This window comes from Octopus sinensis, linkage group LG6 (assembly GCF_006345805.1).
Source record: "Octopus sinensis linkage group LG6, ASM634580v1, whole genome shotgun sequence".
Lineage (NCBI taxonomy): Eukaryota > Metazoa > Mollusca > Cephalopoda > Octopoda > Octopodidae > Octopus > Octopus sinensis.
The window spans coordinates 2,969,052-2,985,216 of record NC_043002.1 but is presented as its reverse complement, the minus strand read 5'-3'; the positions used below and the strand labels follow the sequence as shown (position 1 = coordinate 2,985,216).

The window sequence follows — 16,165 nt, the reverse complement described above, 5'->3', positions numbered from 1 at the left end:
GAAAAACATTTTAGCATCAGTTTCAGTCATTGACACTTTTTCAACTCTAAGTATGGAAAACAATTAAATTGTGGAAAAATTAAAAGGAAAGTTTTTTTAAAAGAATATTTCCACAGTATTCAGATACAAGGGGCATTTTCCTTGTTTCTTCCTGTCTCTGTCTCTCTTTTTTTTACTCTTGTAGGTTTGAGGTAGTTATGGATTTTTGGTATTGGCGCAAATGTCTGTGTTGACCGAATGCTATTTTTCTGTTTTTGGGAATTTTGATCTGGAATATGTGCAGAGCCATTCTTTTGTGTAGACTGGTTTTTGTTTGGCCTATATATTGCTCTTGACACCCAGAGCAGGTTAGTGTGTATATCAGGTTCTCCGAAGTACATGTGAAGTTGCTTTTCACTGTGAAACATTGTCCCTGTTTGAAGGAGAATTCTGATCCCTCAAATTGACACATATCCCACAGTTGGGTCTTCCGCATTTTTTTACTGATGGCTTCTGTGTTGTTATTGAGCATATTCGGGCTTGTGTTAGGAGACTTTTCATAGATTTTGGGCTGTCTCTTGCTTTTTATGATGGTGTGTGTTTGGAGGATTAAGTTCATTCTGTGGTCCTTTTTAGCAGGGGAATGTTTTGAAGGATGGTGCCAAAAGCTTCATTGTTAAGAGGGTTGTGTGTGGAAATGTATGGTAGGGCTTTTGGTTGTAAATCCTTTAATTTGGGATGTCTAAGTTTGTGGATGTTGAGTTGTAGGGTTCGTTGAAAGCATATGTCAATTAGTGATGGTGGGTAGTTCTTGGGGATGAGTGTATCCTTTAGTTCATGTAGTCGTGTGTCCCTGGTGTTTGCATTAGAAACTATAGTACATATCCTTTTTGCTAGATTGAAGGGGATATTCCTTCTGGTGTGTCTGGGGTGGCATGAATTGAACGGTAGATATTGCTTGGAGTCTGTGGGCTTTTAGTATATATCTGTTTCTATTACGTTGTTAGATTTCTTAATGAGGATGTCGAGGAAGGGAAGGAAGTTGTTGATGGCTAAATTCCATCGTGAATTGAAGCCACCAGAGTAAAAAAAAGAGAGACAGAGACAGGCAGAAACAAGGAAAATTCCCATTGTATTTCAATACATTGGAAATATTAAAAAAAAAAATTTTCTTTTAATTTTTTCCACAATTTAATTGTTTTCCATACTTAGAGTTGAAAAAGTGTCAATGACTGAAACCGATACTGAAATGTTTTTCATGATAAAATTACTTTAGCATTTTCTACTTTGACTTATTTTCCTTATACATGTCAACTTGTGTGTTCCTTTTCAACCATCTACATATATATGTATATATATATATATATATATATATATATATATATATATATATATATATAAATCCATTTCGCAAGATTCCTGATGTGAAATCGTGTGTTGAAACAGATATTGTTGTATTTTGGGATGGTTTTATTTATTTATTTTGGAGTAAGTGGAGCAAGAACACACATGGAAATGAAAAGTGTTGCTGAAGAGGTCACAAAAGATTTGGACAGGTATTAAAATGATAAAATAACAGTAATAAATGAGTGAAGCAAAAAAATACAGTGCATGTGTTTTTGGCAAAAAAACCCCGACCGTCCCAAAATACAATTATATATAATTATATATATATATATATATATATAAATAGACTCACACACCCCCTGATATTAGATAGGGTATTAGTATTTATGATATACAAATTATTGCCTTAGTTTTCTGTAGCTACTGAAATTGTTGAGTGTATGAACAGATCGGCTGCTTGTTTTGAATTGGTCAGATTGATGTCGACGTCCCCGATGGGAATCCAATAAGATTTGAAAATCAATTAAGGTTGTTTACGGAGAAATAGCTAAATTCGCCTTGTTTATACATCTGCTACATAGGGTGCATATGTATGTAACGAAACCTCCCTAAACTAGAAACCCTTAAACAAGTATTCTCCTTACCAGAATTAGAATATTTATGAAGGACAATCCCATGGTATCAGTGTATGGTATAATATATGCAGTAAAGGTGGCCAGCTGGCAGAAACGTTAGCACGCCGAGTGAAATGCCTAGTGGTATTTCGTCAGCTGTTATGTTCTGAGTTCAAATTCCACTGAAGTTGACTTTGCCTTTCATCTTTTCGGGGTCGATTAAATAAGTACCAGTTACGCACTGTGATCGATATAATCGACTTAATCCGTTTGTCTGTCCTTTTTTGTCCTCTCTGTGTTTAGCCCCTTGTGGGTAGTAAAGAAATAGGTAGAATATATGCAGTAAGACTGCCATAAACCAAGAACCCCTACACAACTTCAAACCTACAAGGACTAGAATTTCACTGAAGGACAACTTGGAACCATGAGAACACAAGATACAAAAGTTCATAATCAACAAGCACACCTAATGGATAGATCCCTCATCAGCTGCCTAATCGATATGATTATGGTTTTGGCACTTGGGGCATTAGCATTTATGCCTGCAGAGTCAACAGCCTCAGAGTCATAAATGCTGTCTGGCTATTGATGGAGAAGCAGCAGGAATGAAACCAGCACAATATGTCCGTTATGTTTCCACCTGTTTATTGTTACAAATACTCATATCTCCTCATATCTCGAGGAGCATCAATCATTTCATATGAAGCACAAATTCAAAAATGTAATGTAGGAAATAGAGAGGAATATTCTTCAAAATGGATGCTGCTATCCCAAGAATTACAGAGAATTTAAAAATCATAAACCATTAAAATGAATTAGCCAACTGAATGTAACGAGCAAAATGTCAGAAACTGAGGTTGCTAAAACGTAAAATGGGGAATAATAATAATAATGTAAAGAACTGGAATTGGTCAAAATAGATTAGTCAAAGAACATAAAGCATTAGACATCAGTCCTTAACTAACAATCTGTAACACATTTAAAACACAAAAACATAGAATGAACCAAATGTAAACTAATGGAATAAGATCCAATAATCGGGTTTCAATTGTCTTGAAACAATGCATTATGGGAGTAAACCAGTGCAGACCAATATCTACGAGATACAAATTGTCATTATAGAAAACAGATCCAACCTTTCAGCATTTGGCCAAATCCGGCCCAAATATTCTACCTGTTTTCTGTTCAAACTGGCAAGATTTGGCAAAGTCACACCCACCATACAATGTATTTTCCAAGAATAAATAATCACATCAAAATCTTAAATTTTCAAGATACTGCATGATTAATTCAAAATAATATGAACATTAACCCTTTTGATTCTAACCCGGCCAAAACCGGCTCTGGCTCTGTAGTATAAATGTCTTGTTTTTATAAGTTTTTCATTAAAATATTACACCAAACCTTAGTCACAATTTATGGTCCTAACACTAGCTTAATGATAACTAAGTTATTTTACTAAATTCTTTGTTATATTTACAATTAATTGAAAGAAACTCAGAGCATCTCAAAATGAATACAGTAACGAAAGGGTTAAAGGGGTTGAATTGCCACAAAGAAAAAAAACAACATAAAAATGACATAAAACTGGCTAAAACATCCACATTGTAATGTAAATACAGTCTTAACATTTTTAAAACCTGAAAACATAATTAAGACGAATTGCAAACCAATGGAATAGCCTATCCCCTTAACCATCCGGCATTAATCATCTTATGATGGGGGAACAAGTCCTGGTAGATTTATAACTTTTAGATATAAACTTCAATTATAGAAAATGTATTTAAATCTAAAAGTGACTGAAATGAATATCCATAGCAACATAGCAACAGTGTATGCTGCCAAGAAAGGAGCATGAGCACAGACATAGCATTTTGATATGAGCCTGCCTGAAGCCATCCTTCTTCATCATCATCATCATCATCGTTTAATGTCCGCTTTCCATGCTAGCATGGGTTGGACGATTTGACTGAGGTCTGGCGAACCAGATGGCTGCACCAGGCTCCAATCTTGATCTGGCAGAGTTTCTACAGCTGCATGCCTTTCCTAACACCACCCACTCCGAGAGAGTAGTGGATGCTTTTTACGTGCCACCGGCACGGGGGCCAGTATGGCAACATTGGTAACGATCACGCTCGAATGGTGCCCTTTTACGTGCCACTGGCACGGAAGCCAGTTGGCTGCTCTGGCAACGATCACGCTTGGATGGTTGTATTATATTAATTCCTTGTTTTTATGGTGATTGACTTCAAAATAAGGTATCAAAATTCTATGCTAATTCTGAACAAATGCATGATTTACAAAATTCTTCATTATTTCTGAAGTTAATTGAAATGAAGCTGCCGAAGCACGAGCGTGGCTGTGTGGTAAGAAGTCTGCTTCCCAACCACATGGTTCCAGGTTCAGTCCCACTGCATGGCACCTTGGGCAAGTGGTTTTTACTACAGCTTTGGGCTGACCAAAACTTTGTGAGTGGATTTGGTAGACAGAAACTGAAAGAAGCCCGTCATATGTGTGTGTATATTTAAGCCTGCATTTGCACCCCTCATTTCACAACTGGTGTAGTCATGTTATGTCCCTGTAACTTAGCAGTTTGGCAAAAGGGGTTGATAGAATAAGTACCAGACTTTAAAACATGTCCTGGGGTCAATTTGCTTGATTAAAATTTTCCAAGGCAGTGCTCCAGCTTGGTCGCAGTGTAATGGCTGAAACAAGTTAAAGATAAAAAAATAGGCAATATGTTTCAACATAAATAGGGAAAAGGTGAATGGCTATCCCCTGCCAAAATGGTAAATGATAATGAAGCTATGAGCAGAAGTCCATAATTACTCCCTAACGAATGTCATATTAGACACATCAACATAGAATAAGGACAATCTATCCAAAAACTGCAAAACATTTCTCTCGATCGTTTGACAGACCTGAACTAGAAATTCTTCTGAATTTTCTCACTCTTGCAGTCCCCTAACCCTGACCCCCAAACAACACGTAAAACATTTAACTAAAATATTCCTAATGTAAACTTGTTTATCCATTTGCATCATTAATCTGCAACACTTTCCAAAAACTATAACAGCTTCATTACCTCTGCCAAGGAAGGAGGTTGTGTTTTCATTGGCGTTGGTTTGTCCGTCTGTGTGCAAAAAAAGTTGTGAATGGTTTTTGATGAAAAGTTGAATAGAACACAAGGAACGCATGATAAAATTTTGGTAGTGATCCGGGAATTTTTATGGATTCTTGAAAGATTTTTCATTTGTTATATTTACTTTACATGAAGTATTTACAATGTTACGTTCTTTGATTATCTACCTTGAAAACACGTTCATCGTTTCCACATAACCTATGGTGACGTTGCTGTTTCCAAAGTTTATTTTCGCTTCTCTATTAGTAATTTTACTCTTGTATCTATTTTAAAATGAGCTGCTTGGCGGAGGTCTGTGGAGGATGACATGACAAGCCTTGACTATTGGGATCGAATAAAAAATCTCAGTCTTTGCTCCCTCCACCACCACTGTGAGCTCTATATCATCTGTATGATATACAGATGATGGCACGTTAAGCACACCATTCGAGCATGATCGCTACCGCATCGCCTAACTAGCACTTGTGCTGGTGGCACGTGAAACATTCGAGCGGAGGCATTGCCAGTGCCGCTGGACTGGCTCCTGTGCAGGTGGCACGTAAAAAGCACCGTTTGGGTGTGGCTGTTGCCAGTACCACCAAACTGGCCCTCGTGCTGGTGGCACGTAAAAGCATTCACTACACTCTTGGAGTGGTTGGCGTTAGGAAGGGCATTCAGCTGTAGAAACTCTGCCAGATCAGATTGGAATCTGGTTAGCCAGACCTCAGTCAAATCGTCCAACCCATGCTAGCATGGAAAACGGATGTTAAATGATGATGATGTGGAAAATATTCCATCAACATTGCCCATCTTTAAAATTCGTCCGAGGCTTGGCCCCCCGTGCCATCTGTCCACTACAGAATGTTCGTGTCGTATCACAACACTATGACAGAACTATTTCACCTCAATTGGCCCCGCTTTCTTCAACATCGTGCCAGGAGGAAAGTGACTTCACGGCATTCAAACGATCCCTAGATGATTACCCCAACAAATACCTGATAAACCACCCACACCCAGATATGTCTCTGCAAACAAGAACCCTCTGCTTGAATGGGCTACGGTTAAAGGTTTTTTTTAAAAAAAAATCATATGGCTGTGTTATTTTTGTTTGATGTTTTTGCTGGCGTTGGTTTGGGAAATTGGGTGATTTTCTGCATGCATGTCTATGGGTGGGAAATAAGCTGCTTGGCAGAGGTCTGCGCTCTCTCAGTGTGTTTCTAGTTTATACATTATTTACATTCGACGGATATTTGTCCTCATCTTGTTTGTTGTTAACACAACGTTTCAGCTGATATACCCTCCAGCCTTCATCAGGTGTCTTAGGGGAATTTCGAACCTGGGTTCTCATTCCTAAGGTATTTTTCAATGTTGTTCTTGTTATTATTATTATTATTATTATCATTATTATTGGGTTCCAGCCTTGTACCTATGGTAGACAGGATTATTATTATTATTATTCAGGTTACTGCCTGGAATCGAACTGGGGACCTTGGGGTTAGTAGCCCTCGCTCTTAACCACTACACCATATGCCTACTGTACCTAATTTGAAGTAGTTATAGTTAGGAATAAAAAATATCAATATATCTGCGGAATTCAATAAGTTTGACTAAACCTGTCTTTTTCCTTTTGAGTGTTGGGCCCCATGAAGGCAATAACTGAGACCTTTGGCATTATGTTGTGCTTGAGAAGAAGACCCAACCAGCCAAGTAAGATCACAGCAGTGGCATTAGGAAGGGCATCCAGCCATAGAAACCATGCTATATCAGACTGGAGTCTGGTGCAGCCTTCAAGCTTGCTAGCCCTGGTCAAACTGCAATCCATGCCAGCAGGGACAACGGACAGTAAATGACGATGATGTATCAGTCATTAAGAAAATTAAATTCACATGAAGATAAATAATGTGTGTGTGTGTGTGTGTGTGTGTGTGTGTGTGAGGAAATTAGAACACACAGAGTTGTGAATCTGGAATTGGGAACTATATACAGCTGGGAGTTAGAAGATATGTATCTATCTTTCTACCTATCTCTCTATCTACATATCTGCTTGTCTACCTGTCTAGCTATCTTTCTACCTGCCTACCTGTTGTTGTGAATATTTCAGAAATTCAAGACTATATTCCACGACTAAACGTAATGGGAAGATGACTGTTTCTCTAAAGTGATATCACACATTCAAAATGGTCGTGCCACTTGTTCAGGTTACCATATTTTATTTAAATTATATTTGGTGGTAATTCAAGTTAATCAGTGTGTGTGTGTGTGTGTGTGTGTGTGTGTGTACATGATTATGTCTCAGTATGTGTGTGATGGGTGTGTGTGTGCGTGTCTGTATGTATGTATATATATATATGTGTGTGTGTGTGCGTGTGTTATTATATTTCTTAATATTGATCTGGCCAACAATATCTATATATTTACAAGTTGGTGAGAAAAAGGCAACATAAAAGAGGAAAATTATAACGATTTCGTTTTGGCCTCTGTGTGTGTGTGTGCATTATATATGTGTATGCATCTGTATACACACACACACACACACACACACACACACACACACACACATATATGAATCTTGTGTTTGTAAATGATACGTGCACTCTTTGTGTGTATCTGTGTGTTAGATGATGCAGTCTTGGCTGTGTTATGAAGTTTGTTTCACATGCATGGGGCTTTAGGTTCAATCTCATTGCACATCACTTAAAGCAAGAAAGAGTCTTGTGTATGCAGGCCAACCAATGCCATAAGTGGACTTGGGTTAAGCAGAAACTGAGCAATGCCGGTCACCCACCCCGTGTGTGTTTGTGCACACTCGAATACATGTGTGTATGTGTATGCATAAATACTTATGCACACTGACACATGCACACTGACACATGCACACGTATATATATACACCCAAACATTCTATAATTATAAGCATAATTATAATCAGGGGTCAGCTAATTGCTTCGCCACACACTGAATTTAGAAATAGCAGTTAAAATACCATTCCGCTACCATAAATATCTCCCGGACAGTAACACTTTTTTTTAACGTAGGCAAAGAGAAAAAATAACGAATCCACACAACTTAAATTAGCCACATATGCGTTTCAGGATTAAAGTTATATTTACTTACTTATTTCACCTCATCAGTACAGCATTTCAATTTGAGTGTGTCAGAATTAAATGTGTATGCGATCAAGCGTCATCGCATAACTGGTATTTAACCAGCACTTAATTAATTTTACCCTTTTATTATTATCATTCTGTTTGACTTTTGCTTTGCTTTTGCACAAGTTGGCTCCAAGTCTCACCCAGAGACCTCAAGAGACAACAAGTTGGAAGTTCATGTTGGTGCTATGCCTAGGGAGCCATATATTTGGTTTTGTACTTAGTGTTGTACTAGTGAATGTCTAAAAAAACCATACGAAAATTATGTTTGTTTTAAAACTTGACATTACATAGAAAGTATTTTGCGTAGGATATGAGCAGTTCCCATGAGCACTATCTTTTGAACTTCTGCCATTTTTGGGTTTCCTGGTATCTGAGTTAGGTAGCAATCAGCCCCTTTTGCTATCATTCCCAGGGCACCTATGACAACAGGTATTGTTTTAGTCTTCAGGTTCCACATTTTGTTGATTTCTATTTCAAGATCTTTATATTTGCTCAGTTTCTGATAGGTCTTGACAGATACGTTTATATCGATTGGGACAGTCATATCAATGAGGGGGCATGATTTTTGTCATATCAATGAGGAAGCATATTTATTATTATTATTATTATGATAATATATATATGTATATATAGATATGTATATATACATACATGCCAACATATGCATCTCTGTATATAAACGCCTATGTACACCCATTCATATGCTTCTGTCACTCTATGAGTTCTGGTCAGTGGTAGGATTGTTTGTTTCCACATAGGAACCCTTGCAGCTCTGTGGTTAAGAGTTTTAATCAATGTTTCTATTTATAAATTTTGGCCCAGGTTGGTCTGTACAGTTTGTGAGTTGCTCGTAGTTTCTGGTGTCTAGTTTATTAGTGTTTATCATTTTTAATTGTCTGATTATTTCTGGTTTAATTAAGCTGCATATGTTACGTTTGGAATATGCGTGTTTATGATTTGGGAAGAGTGTTTTGAAAAAACATCAGGAGCAGCATTTGATTGATTCTCTCTTAAAACTGTTTGGCATCAACGGAAGGCAGGGATCCTGTTGAAACCACAAAGATATCCGCTGGGCAGTGGATGAAGGAGATTCTCCAGTTGTGTCAACTTGGAGGTTGTTAATGGTTAGTGGTTTGTTTAGATGTTGTTTACTTTGTTTGGTATGGTTTACAGTGAAGTAAACAGGTTTTAGGTCATTTCTGATCCTAATTGGGGTTAGTTCTATAACTAATTTAATTTTATGTCAATATGAGATATATTTGCATACATGTGCATTCGTTGTCTGTTTTAAGGTATAATACAGATTATTCAAGGAATCCATTTTCAGTTTTGATAACTGCTTTGATGTAGGATGATGGCACTAAATGGTCCTTATTCATTTTGGACATCCCTTAGACAAGGGTGGCCTTCATTGAAGCTAAGGGTATTGTGGGAATGTTGATTAGTTTTTTTTTTTTGACAATGCTCCAAATGGGCAAGTTTGGTGTTAGCTGATCCTGAAGATTGTCTGATAACCATTCTTGTGTCACATGGCCTTTGAGAGAAGTTGCTGAGCCTGGTTGAAGCCTGTATGGCTTTCCATTGTCTACTTCATCTGTCCACGGCTTCATGCCTGTCTCTCTGATCCTTCAACAACTGTAATTCTAAGACCCTGTGGTAAGATGTGGTGGAGCATGATGTCACCACTCATAAAAAAAAAAAAAACTTGCTGGAAACTTGGTGTGCATCACTTTCAGAATTCCAGAAGAATCTTCCTGAAACCATCTGTCCTTTCTCCTATTAGACTTGGTTGAAGTTTTTCTCATCAGTTAAAAACCAAAGCATGCCATGTTTGTGAAGGTTTTTAACTTTAAGGAACGGCTTTGTAAAGACACAGGAAGCTGTTTGACCTGTGTCAACATGAACTGACCTCTCCCCCATAGGATTTCTACTGAATGCCCTCCTGTACCACTCTGACTCTTGAAGTTCTTTGGCAATGGATCTCATTGACTTTTTGGGGATCACCAATAATGTCTTGAACCTGTTGGATGGATTCTGATGTCTTTAGAATGTCTGAACATTTAGAATGTTTCTTTTTTTTCTCTTTGACACAATAGAAGCATTCCTGCCAAAAACTTCCAATTCCATTCGAACTTCGTACAAAAAAAAAAGAAAAGAAAGAAAGAAAAAAGAATCTGGCAACATTTGGCAATTTCTAAATTGCTGCGTCCTGTACTCATAGCAAAAATAATTCTCATGTCTTTTCCTTTCTTGTGTTTGTATCTTATTTGTCATGAGGGATGTGAAAGAAATAAAAACCCTTTCATTGGTTTGAAGAGAGTAATGTATATTGATAATCAAGTCACCTGAAATACCCCCCCCCCATGTGTGTGCATATGTTTGTGCATGTATATGAGTGTGTGTGTGTGTGTATTTACACACACACACACACGTACAGGTGGCCTATTGGGTATGTTGTTAGCACATCCAATAGATTGCCTGGTGTTCGTCATTCTAGCTCTCTGCTCTTTGACGTTCTTGTTCAGCTCTGTTCAACATTGTTGCCATCATTTTCTGATATATAAATCACCATTCCTGCCCTGGGCTCTTTGTTGTTGTTAGTGTTGTTTTCTGTTTGGAAGATCTTGGCTGCAGTCAGATGTGCTAAGAAATGGAATGTGTCAGCTATACACAAATGCCCTTCGTGCACTTCATCATATAAAAACACTCCTATAACCTCAGAGTTGGTGACTCAAGGATCTCTCTCTATGTCTTTCTCTCTCTCTCTCTCTCTCTCTCTCTATGTCTTTCTCTCTCTCTATGTCTTTCTCTCTCTCTTTCTCCACGCACACACACACACACACACACACACATTAGGTTTGCTACCATTTCCTTCTTCCAAATCTCTCTCAATGCATTGGTGATCCCATGATTAGAAGACACTCATCTAAACAGTGCCGTGCGTTGGGAAAGAACTTCAAAGCATACGGTCTCAAACTGATTTCTGTTCCTACACAGACAGGCATTCATTTCTTATGTATAGAAGTATGAGAGAGAGAGAGAGTAAATATCCTTTTAAGATTATGCCTTTGGTGAGAGAGGAATGTAAAAAGCATTACTGTGGCCCTGTTGAGGATTTTGTGTCAAACCCATGGATGGATTGGAGCCCCTCTTTAATAACTGGGCCCTAGTGGCCCAGTTATTTACTGTTTTAAAATTGTGGTCATGTGTGTCTCTGGTTTTTCACTTAATAAGCCTTGTGTGACATTAAAAAGATAAATGGTAAATTCCTGCTCAGAATGGAAGTCATTTTTAGATATGATGCCAATTTTTCACTGCTAGGCGAATGTAAGGAGTGCTGGAGCCGACTCAAAGAATCTGAAAAAAAAAAAATGTCACATTTTGATTACTGTTTGTTGACTTTCAACCATTTGGCTCTTTCATGTGCAGTGTGTTTGTTTTCATCTTGTGTACACTAAACAACAACTTTATAGCTTGTAATTATTTCTCATTTAGTGTATATATATATATATATATATATGCAGGCATACACACAAGGGTGTATATAATTATATATAGACAGAAGAATTTCTAGATGGATAAATAGATGCATACAGACACAAACATATACACACACACACACACGTGCATACACTTGCGCAGCCATACATTAATGTTAGTAGGTTTGTGTGTGTTGTGTTGCAGTAAATCTTTCATGTTACTGAAATATTGTTGATAAACTCATAAATCAGCTTTTAGCTTTGAAAAGAATCTAAATTGACACATATTCTTTGATAAAAAAAACACTTTACATATTGTTGCTTCAGTTTTGTTTAGATTTCTCTTTGTTGTTGTTGTTATTTTTATTGTTGTTATTGTGTAATATTTAAAAAAAAAAACATTTAAATTTTGTATAGAATCATCTTGAATACTGATGAAGGTTTCCTGTTTGTCAATTTGTAGGACTGCAACCAGTCCCAAAGGATGGTGCTGAAGAAAGTTCGAAAGTGTTAGCTGATATTATTGCCAAAGTTGTTCACGAAAAATTTGCTGACCTGACTGATAATTATTCCAGTCAGTATTCTCGCAGAAAAGTTCTTGCTGGTATCGTGATGACAACTGGGTCAGATGGTCAAGGGGCTTCTGTTATTGGAATTGGAACTGGTACCAAATGTATTAATGGAGAGCATATGAGTGACAGAGGGTTTGGTGTGAATGATTGCCATGCCGAGATCATAGCCCGCCGCTGTTTCCTTCGCTACATCTACGACCAGCTGGAGTTACATCTTTCTGACAACCCAGATGTACGTAATTCTTCGATATTTGAACTGCGAGAGAAAGGAGGTTATCAACTTAAAGAAAACATCCAGTTCCATCTATATATAAGCACTGCTCCTTGCGGCGATGCCCGCATCTTCTCTCCACATGGCCAGGATGTTGAAACAGGTGACAGACATCCAAATCGCAAAGCTCGAGGTCAATTGAGAACCAAGATCGAGTCTGGAGAAGGAACAATTCCTGTCCGAACGTCTGGTGTTATCCAAACATGGGATGGTGTTTTGGAGGGTGAGCGTTTACTTACAATGTCTTGCAGTGACAAGATAGCAAGATGGAATGTCCTTGGAATTCAAGGTAAGGGGTTCAATTCTTATCCGAATACATTCTTTTTTATTTTCAATTTTCAGTCAATTAATGAAGAGTTGAATACTTTCCCCATAAAACTTCTATAGAAACTGATAGGGTCAGTTGAAGGTTTTGATAGACATTTTTTTTTTACTGCTGTATTAATCTAGTTTTGTTAATTATCTAATCTCTCTAACGAACCAACTTTCTCAAAATTATGGCAAAAAAAATTTTTTTTTGTGTCTTAGTGTTTTTATTAATTTTTAAAATTAATAACTTTGTCTCATTTAAAAAATTCTCTTTAAATGTAAATGTGCTTTTGGTTTGTAGGACTAGAAATGTAGTTTAGCAACATAACTTATCAAATACCCATCCACTTTTGCATGCTACCTTACTTGGAAACAGGTGAAGGTTGGTGATAGGATGAGCATCCAGCCATAGAAAATCTGTTTCCAGAAATTTCATCCAACACATGCAGGCATGGGAAAGTGGACATTAACCCTTTCAATGCCAACCCGGCTGAAACTGTCTCTGGCTCTGTAGTACAAATGTCTTCTTTTCATAAGTTTTCACTTAAAATCTTCCATCAAACCTTAATCACAATTTATGCTCCTAACACTAGCTTAATGATAACTGAGTTATTTTACTAAGTTCTTTGTTATATTTAAAATTAATTGAAAGGAATGCAGAGCATCTCAAAATAAATACAGCAATAACAACGATGGTGTGGGGCATGGTTGGTTGTAAAACTGGGAGAAGATTAGCAACAAGTGAGGCATCCACTTGCAAAAGAAGGCCCGCATATAGCCCATGCTGGCATGGAAAAGAAATGAATGTGTGTGTGTGTGTACTTACACACATGTATGTAAACCCTCACACACTTGACACTAAAGTGTCTTTTGAGCAAGGTAAACTTTGGTCATTTATCAATCTCTATGACAAATCTGGTCAGCCTCATCCAAGCCCTGACTTCAAAAGATCTGATGATTTAAAGGAATTTATCTTATTTTCATGAATGCCATTGGCAAAGCCAAATTTTTATTGTTTTTTTCATTTCTTCTTAACCTTTTTATGAATCCAACTTGGCTGAGACCACCGTTGGGTCTATGATACAAACTTCTTGTTTTGAAGTGAACTAAATTGAAATCTTCCATCAACATTTTGCTAATTTCTTGCAAACACTACCTTTGTATGGCAGTTATTTTATTAAATTCTTCATTATTTTACAAAATTAATTGAAACAAAAAAATAAATTTCAACAGAAATATAGTAACAAAAAGCCGAAACTGAATGGATGATGTCATAACTGATATTAGATAACCTTTTCTACCAGTTTTTTTTTTATATGCAGCTTTTCTCACTCACCAACCTTATATTAAATTTAGAAGTTTAAAAAAAATTTTTTTTTTATAATAGATACTGAAATTTTCAATTGTTTTGTTTATTAAATTAGTTTTGTATTTTTTGAATTTCAGGGTCGTTGCTGAGCCATTTTATGAACCCCATATACCTCGAGAGTATTATTCTGGGTAGCTTATACCACAGTGATCATTTATCACGAGCCATGTATTCCCGTATCTCTATAATAGAGAATCTTCCGGAACCTTTCCATTTAAACCGCCCTTTCCTCAGTGGTATCAGTAGTCCCGAGAGCCGGCAGCCTGGGAAAGCACCAAACTTTGGCATCAATTGGCGGAAAGAGGACGACACGTTTGAAGTGATTAATGCTATGACAGGTCGAGTTGAAGGTGGTAGTGTGTCGAGAATCTGCAAGCAAGCTTTATTCGGTCGCTTTATGAGTTTATATGGTAAGCTGTCTTCATTGACTGGTCAGTCTGTGACCACTCGTCCAACCCATTACTCTGACGCCAAAGCTGCTGTAATGGAGTACCAGTTGGCCAAGCAATGTGTATTTCAAGCATTCCAGAAGGCTGGTCTTGGCAATTGGGTCCAGAAGCCAATAGAACAAGATCAATTTGAAATGTCCACTGAGGCGCCAGACATTCAAGTAAAGTCTTCAGGTGACGACTCTGCATAAACTGCATTCTTCATTTTTGCTGAATCGGCTTTATTTCCAAAGTACGAATAATCTCTCACTTATATTAAAGTATCTTCAAAATGGGAACAACTCGACTTCTTTATTATTTTTAAACCATTTTTAATTCCATTTTTATTGTTTGTTAATCTTGTGTTGTAGCTTTTTCCTCCTTGCTCCTACTTTATCAGATACGTTTTGGACATTTTCAATATCTTTGTATCTATTCCTTGGAGTAGCTGCATAGGGTCTCCCTCTGCAGATATAATACAGTGTCTTTGGGCAGGACACTTTATTTCTTTAAGGCTTCATGCCTATCTAAGAACTTCTTCTTATTCTTCTTCTTCTTCTTCTTATAATGGCAGGCATATAGTTATGGCAGTCAGTTAAAGAAATCTGCTGTTTTCAAACACCTTCATTCATTGCACAGAAATCTTCTTTGGAAAACTTATGAATGTCACATTTCCTTCTTGACTTCAAAACCGAATCAAGAAAATAGATTTTCAAATCGAAAATAAATATTTCTTTTCCTTTGTTGATTTTCTGTTTAAAACAAAAAAAAAAAAAGAAGCAAAACAACCCCCATCCCCAACAAACTTTGAAACCTAAATGGGCTCTCGACCACCTCACCTGACTGATTGTCCCAATTCTGTTGTGTTTCCACCGACCACCCTTCTTCTATGTCTATTGTTAGAACTTTAGCCACAATGCTGATAACAATTGTTTATCAATTTCTATCTAATACATTAACTTCTTCACTCATATATAGCATGCGCGCGCACGCACACACACACACACACACACACACCACACACACACACACACACACACAAAAGAAGCAATAAATAATTTTGCAATTTAAGTTTCTGATCTCAAGTGATTTTTCACTTTTTTGATTTTGTAAATTCTTTAATATGATGTCTTTATTTGATGAGACAAAAACTATAGTACCCCATCATTTAAAGGTACCTTCATCCTTCCACTTCTTACACTGCTCACACACAAACACATTATTTGTCTTTACAACAATATCTTATTTATTATACGAACAAATCTGTCATCCGTAAATTAAGACAAATCTTGTCAGGCTTTGAGTTAAGACAAAATTAATTTGTTGTACATAGCTTAATAGTTCTCTTTCTCTTTCCATTGGTCTAGAGTGATTTCCCCCCCCCCTTTTTTTTTTCTTCTTTCTTTATCACATAATTGTCACTATTTGTGGTTTCTCTTCATCTGATTGCTAAACTGAGACCAGACTTGAAAAGCAATGCTACTTGTTATGTGAGATGACATGAGTATGTGTGAGAGAATTTTC

At 37.1% G+C, this 16,165-nt stretch overlaps 1 protein-coding gene across 7 annotated transcripts in view; it reads left to right on the top strand.

Moving 5' to 3' along the window:
• LOC115212739 (double-stranded RNA-specific editase 1) overlaps positions 1–15,482 on the top strand; it is a 114,415-nt gene extending 98,933 nt beyond the window's left edge. For 6 of the 7 annotated variants that reach the window (XM_029781393.2, XM_029781389.2, XM_029781392.2 and 3 more), the window contains 2 exons: positions 12,156–12,824; positions 14,291–15,482. In XM_029781393.2, the coding sequence (XP_029637253.1) occupies positions 12,156–12,824; positions 14,291–14,853 (1,232 nt within the window). In that variant the 3' untranslated portion in view covers positions 14,854–15,482. The remainder of the gene's footprint in view (positions 1–12,155; positions 12,825–14,290) is intronic. The other variant, XM_029781390.2, reaches the window with a different exon arrangement.
• Positions 15,483–16,165: the final 683 nt, after the last annotated feature.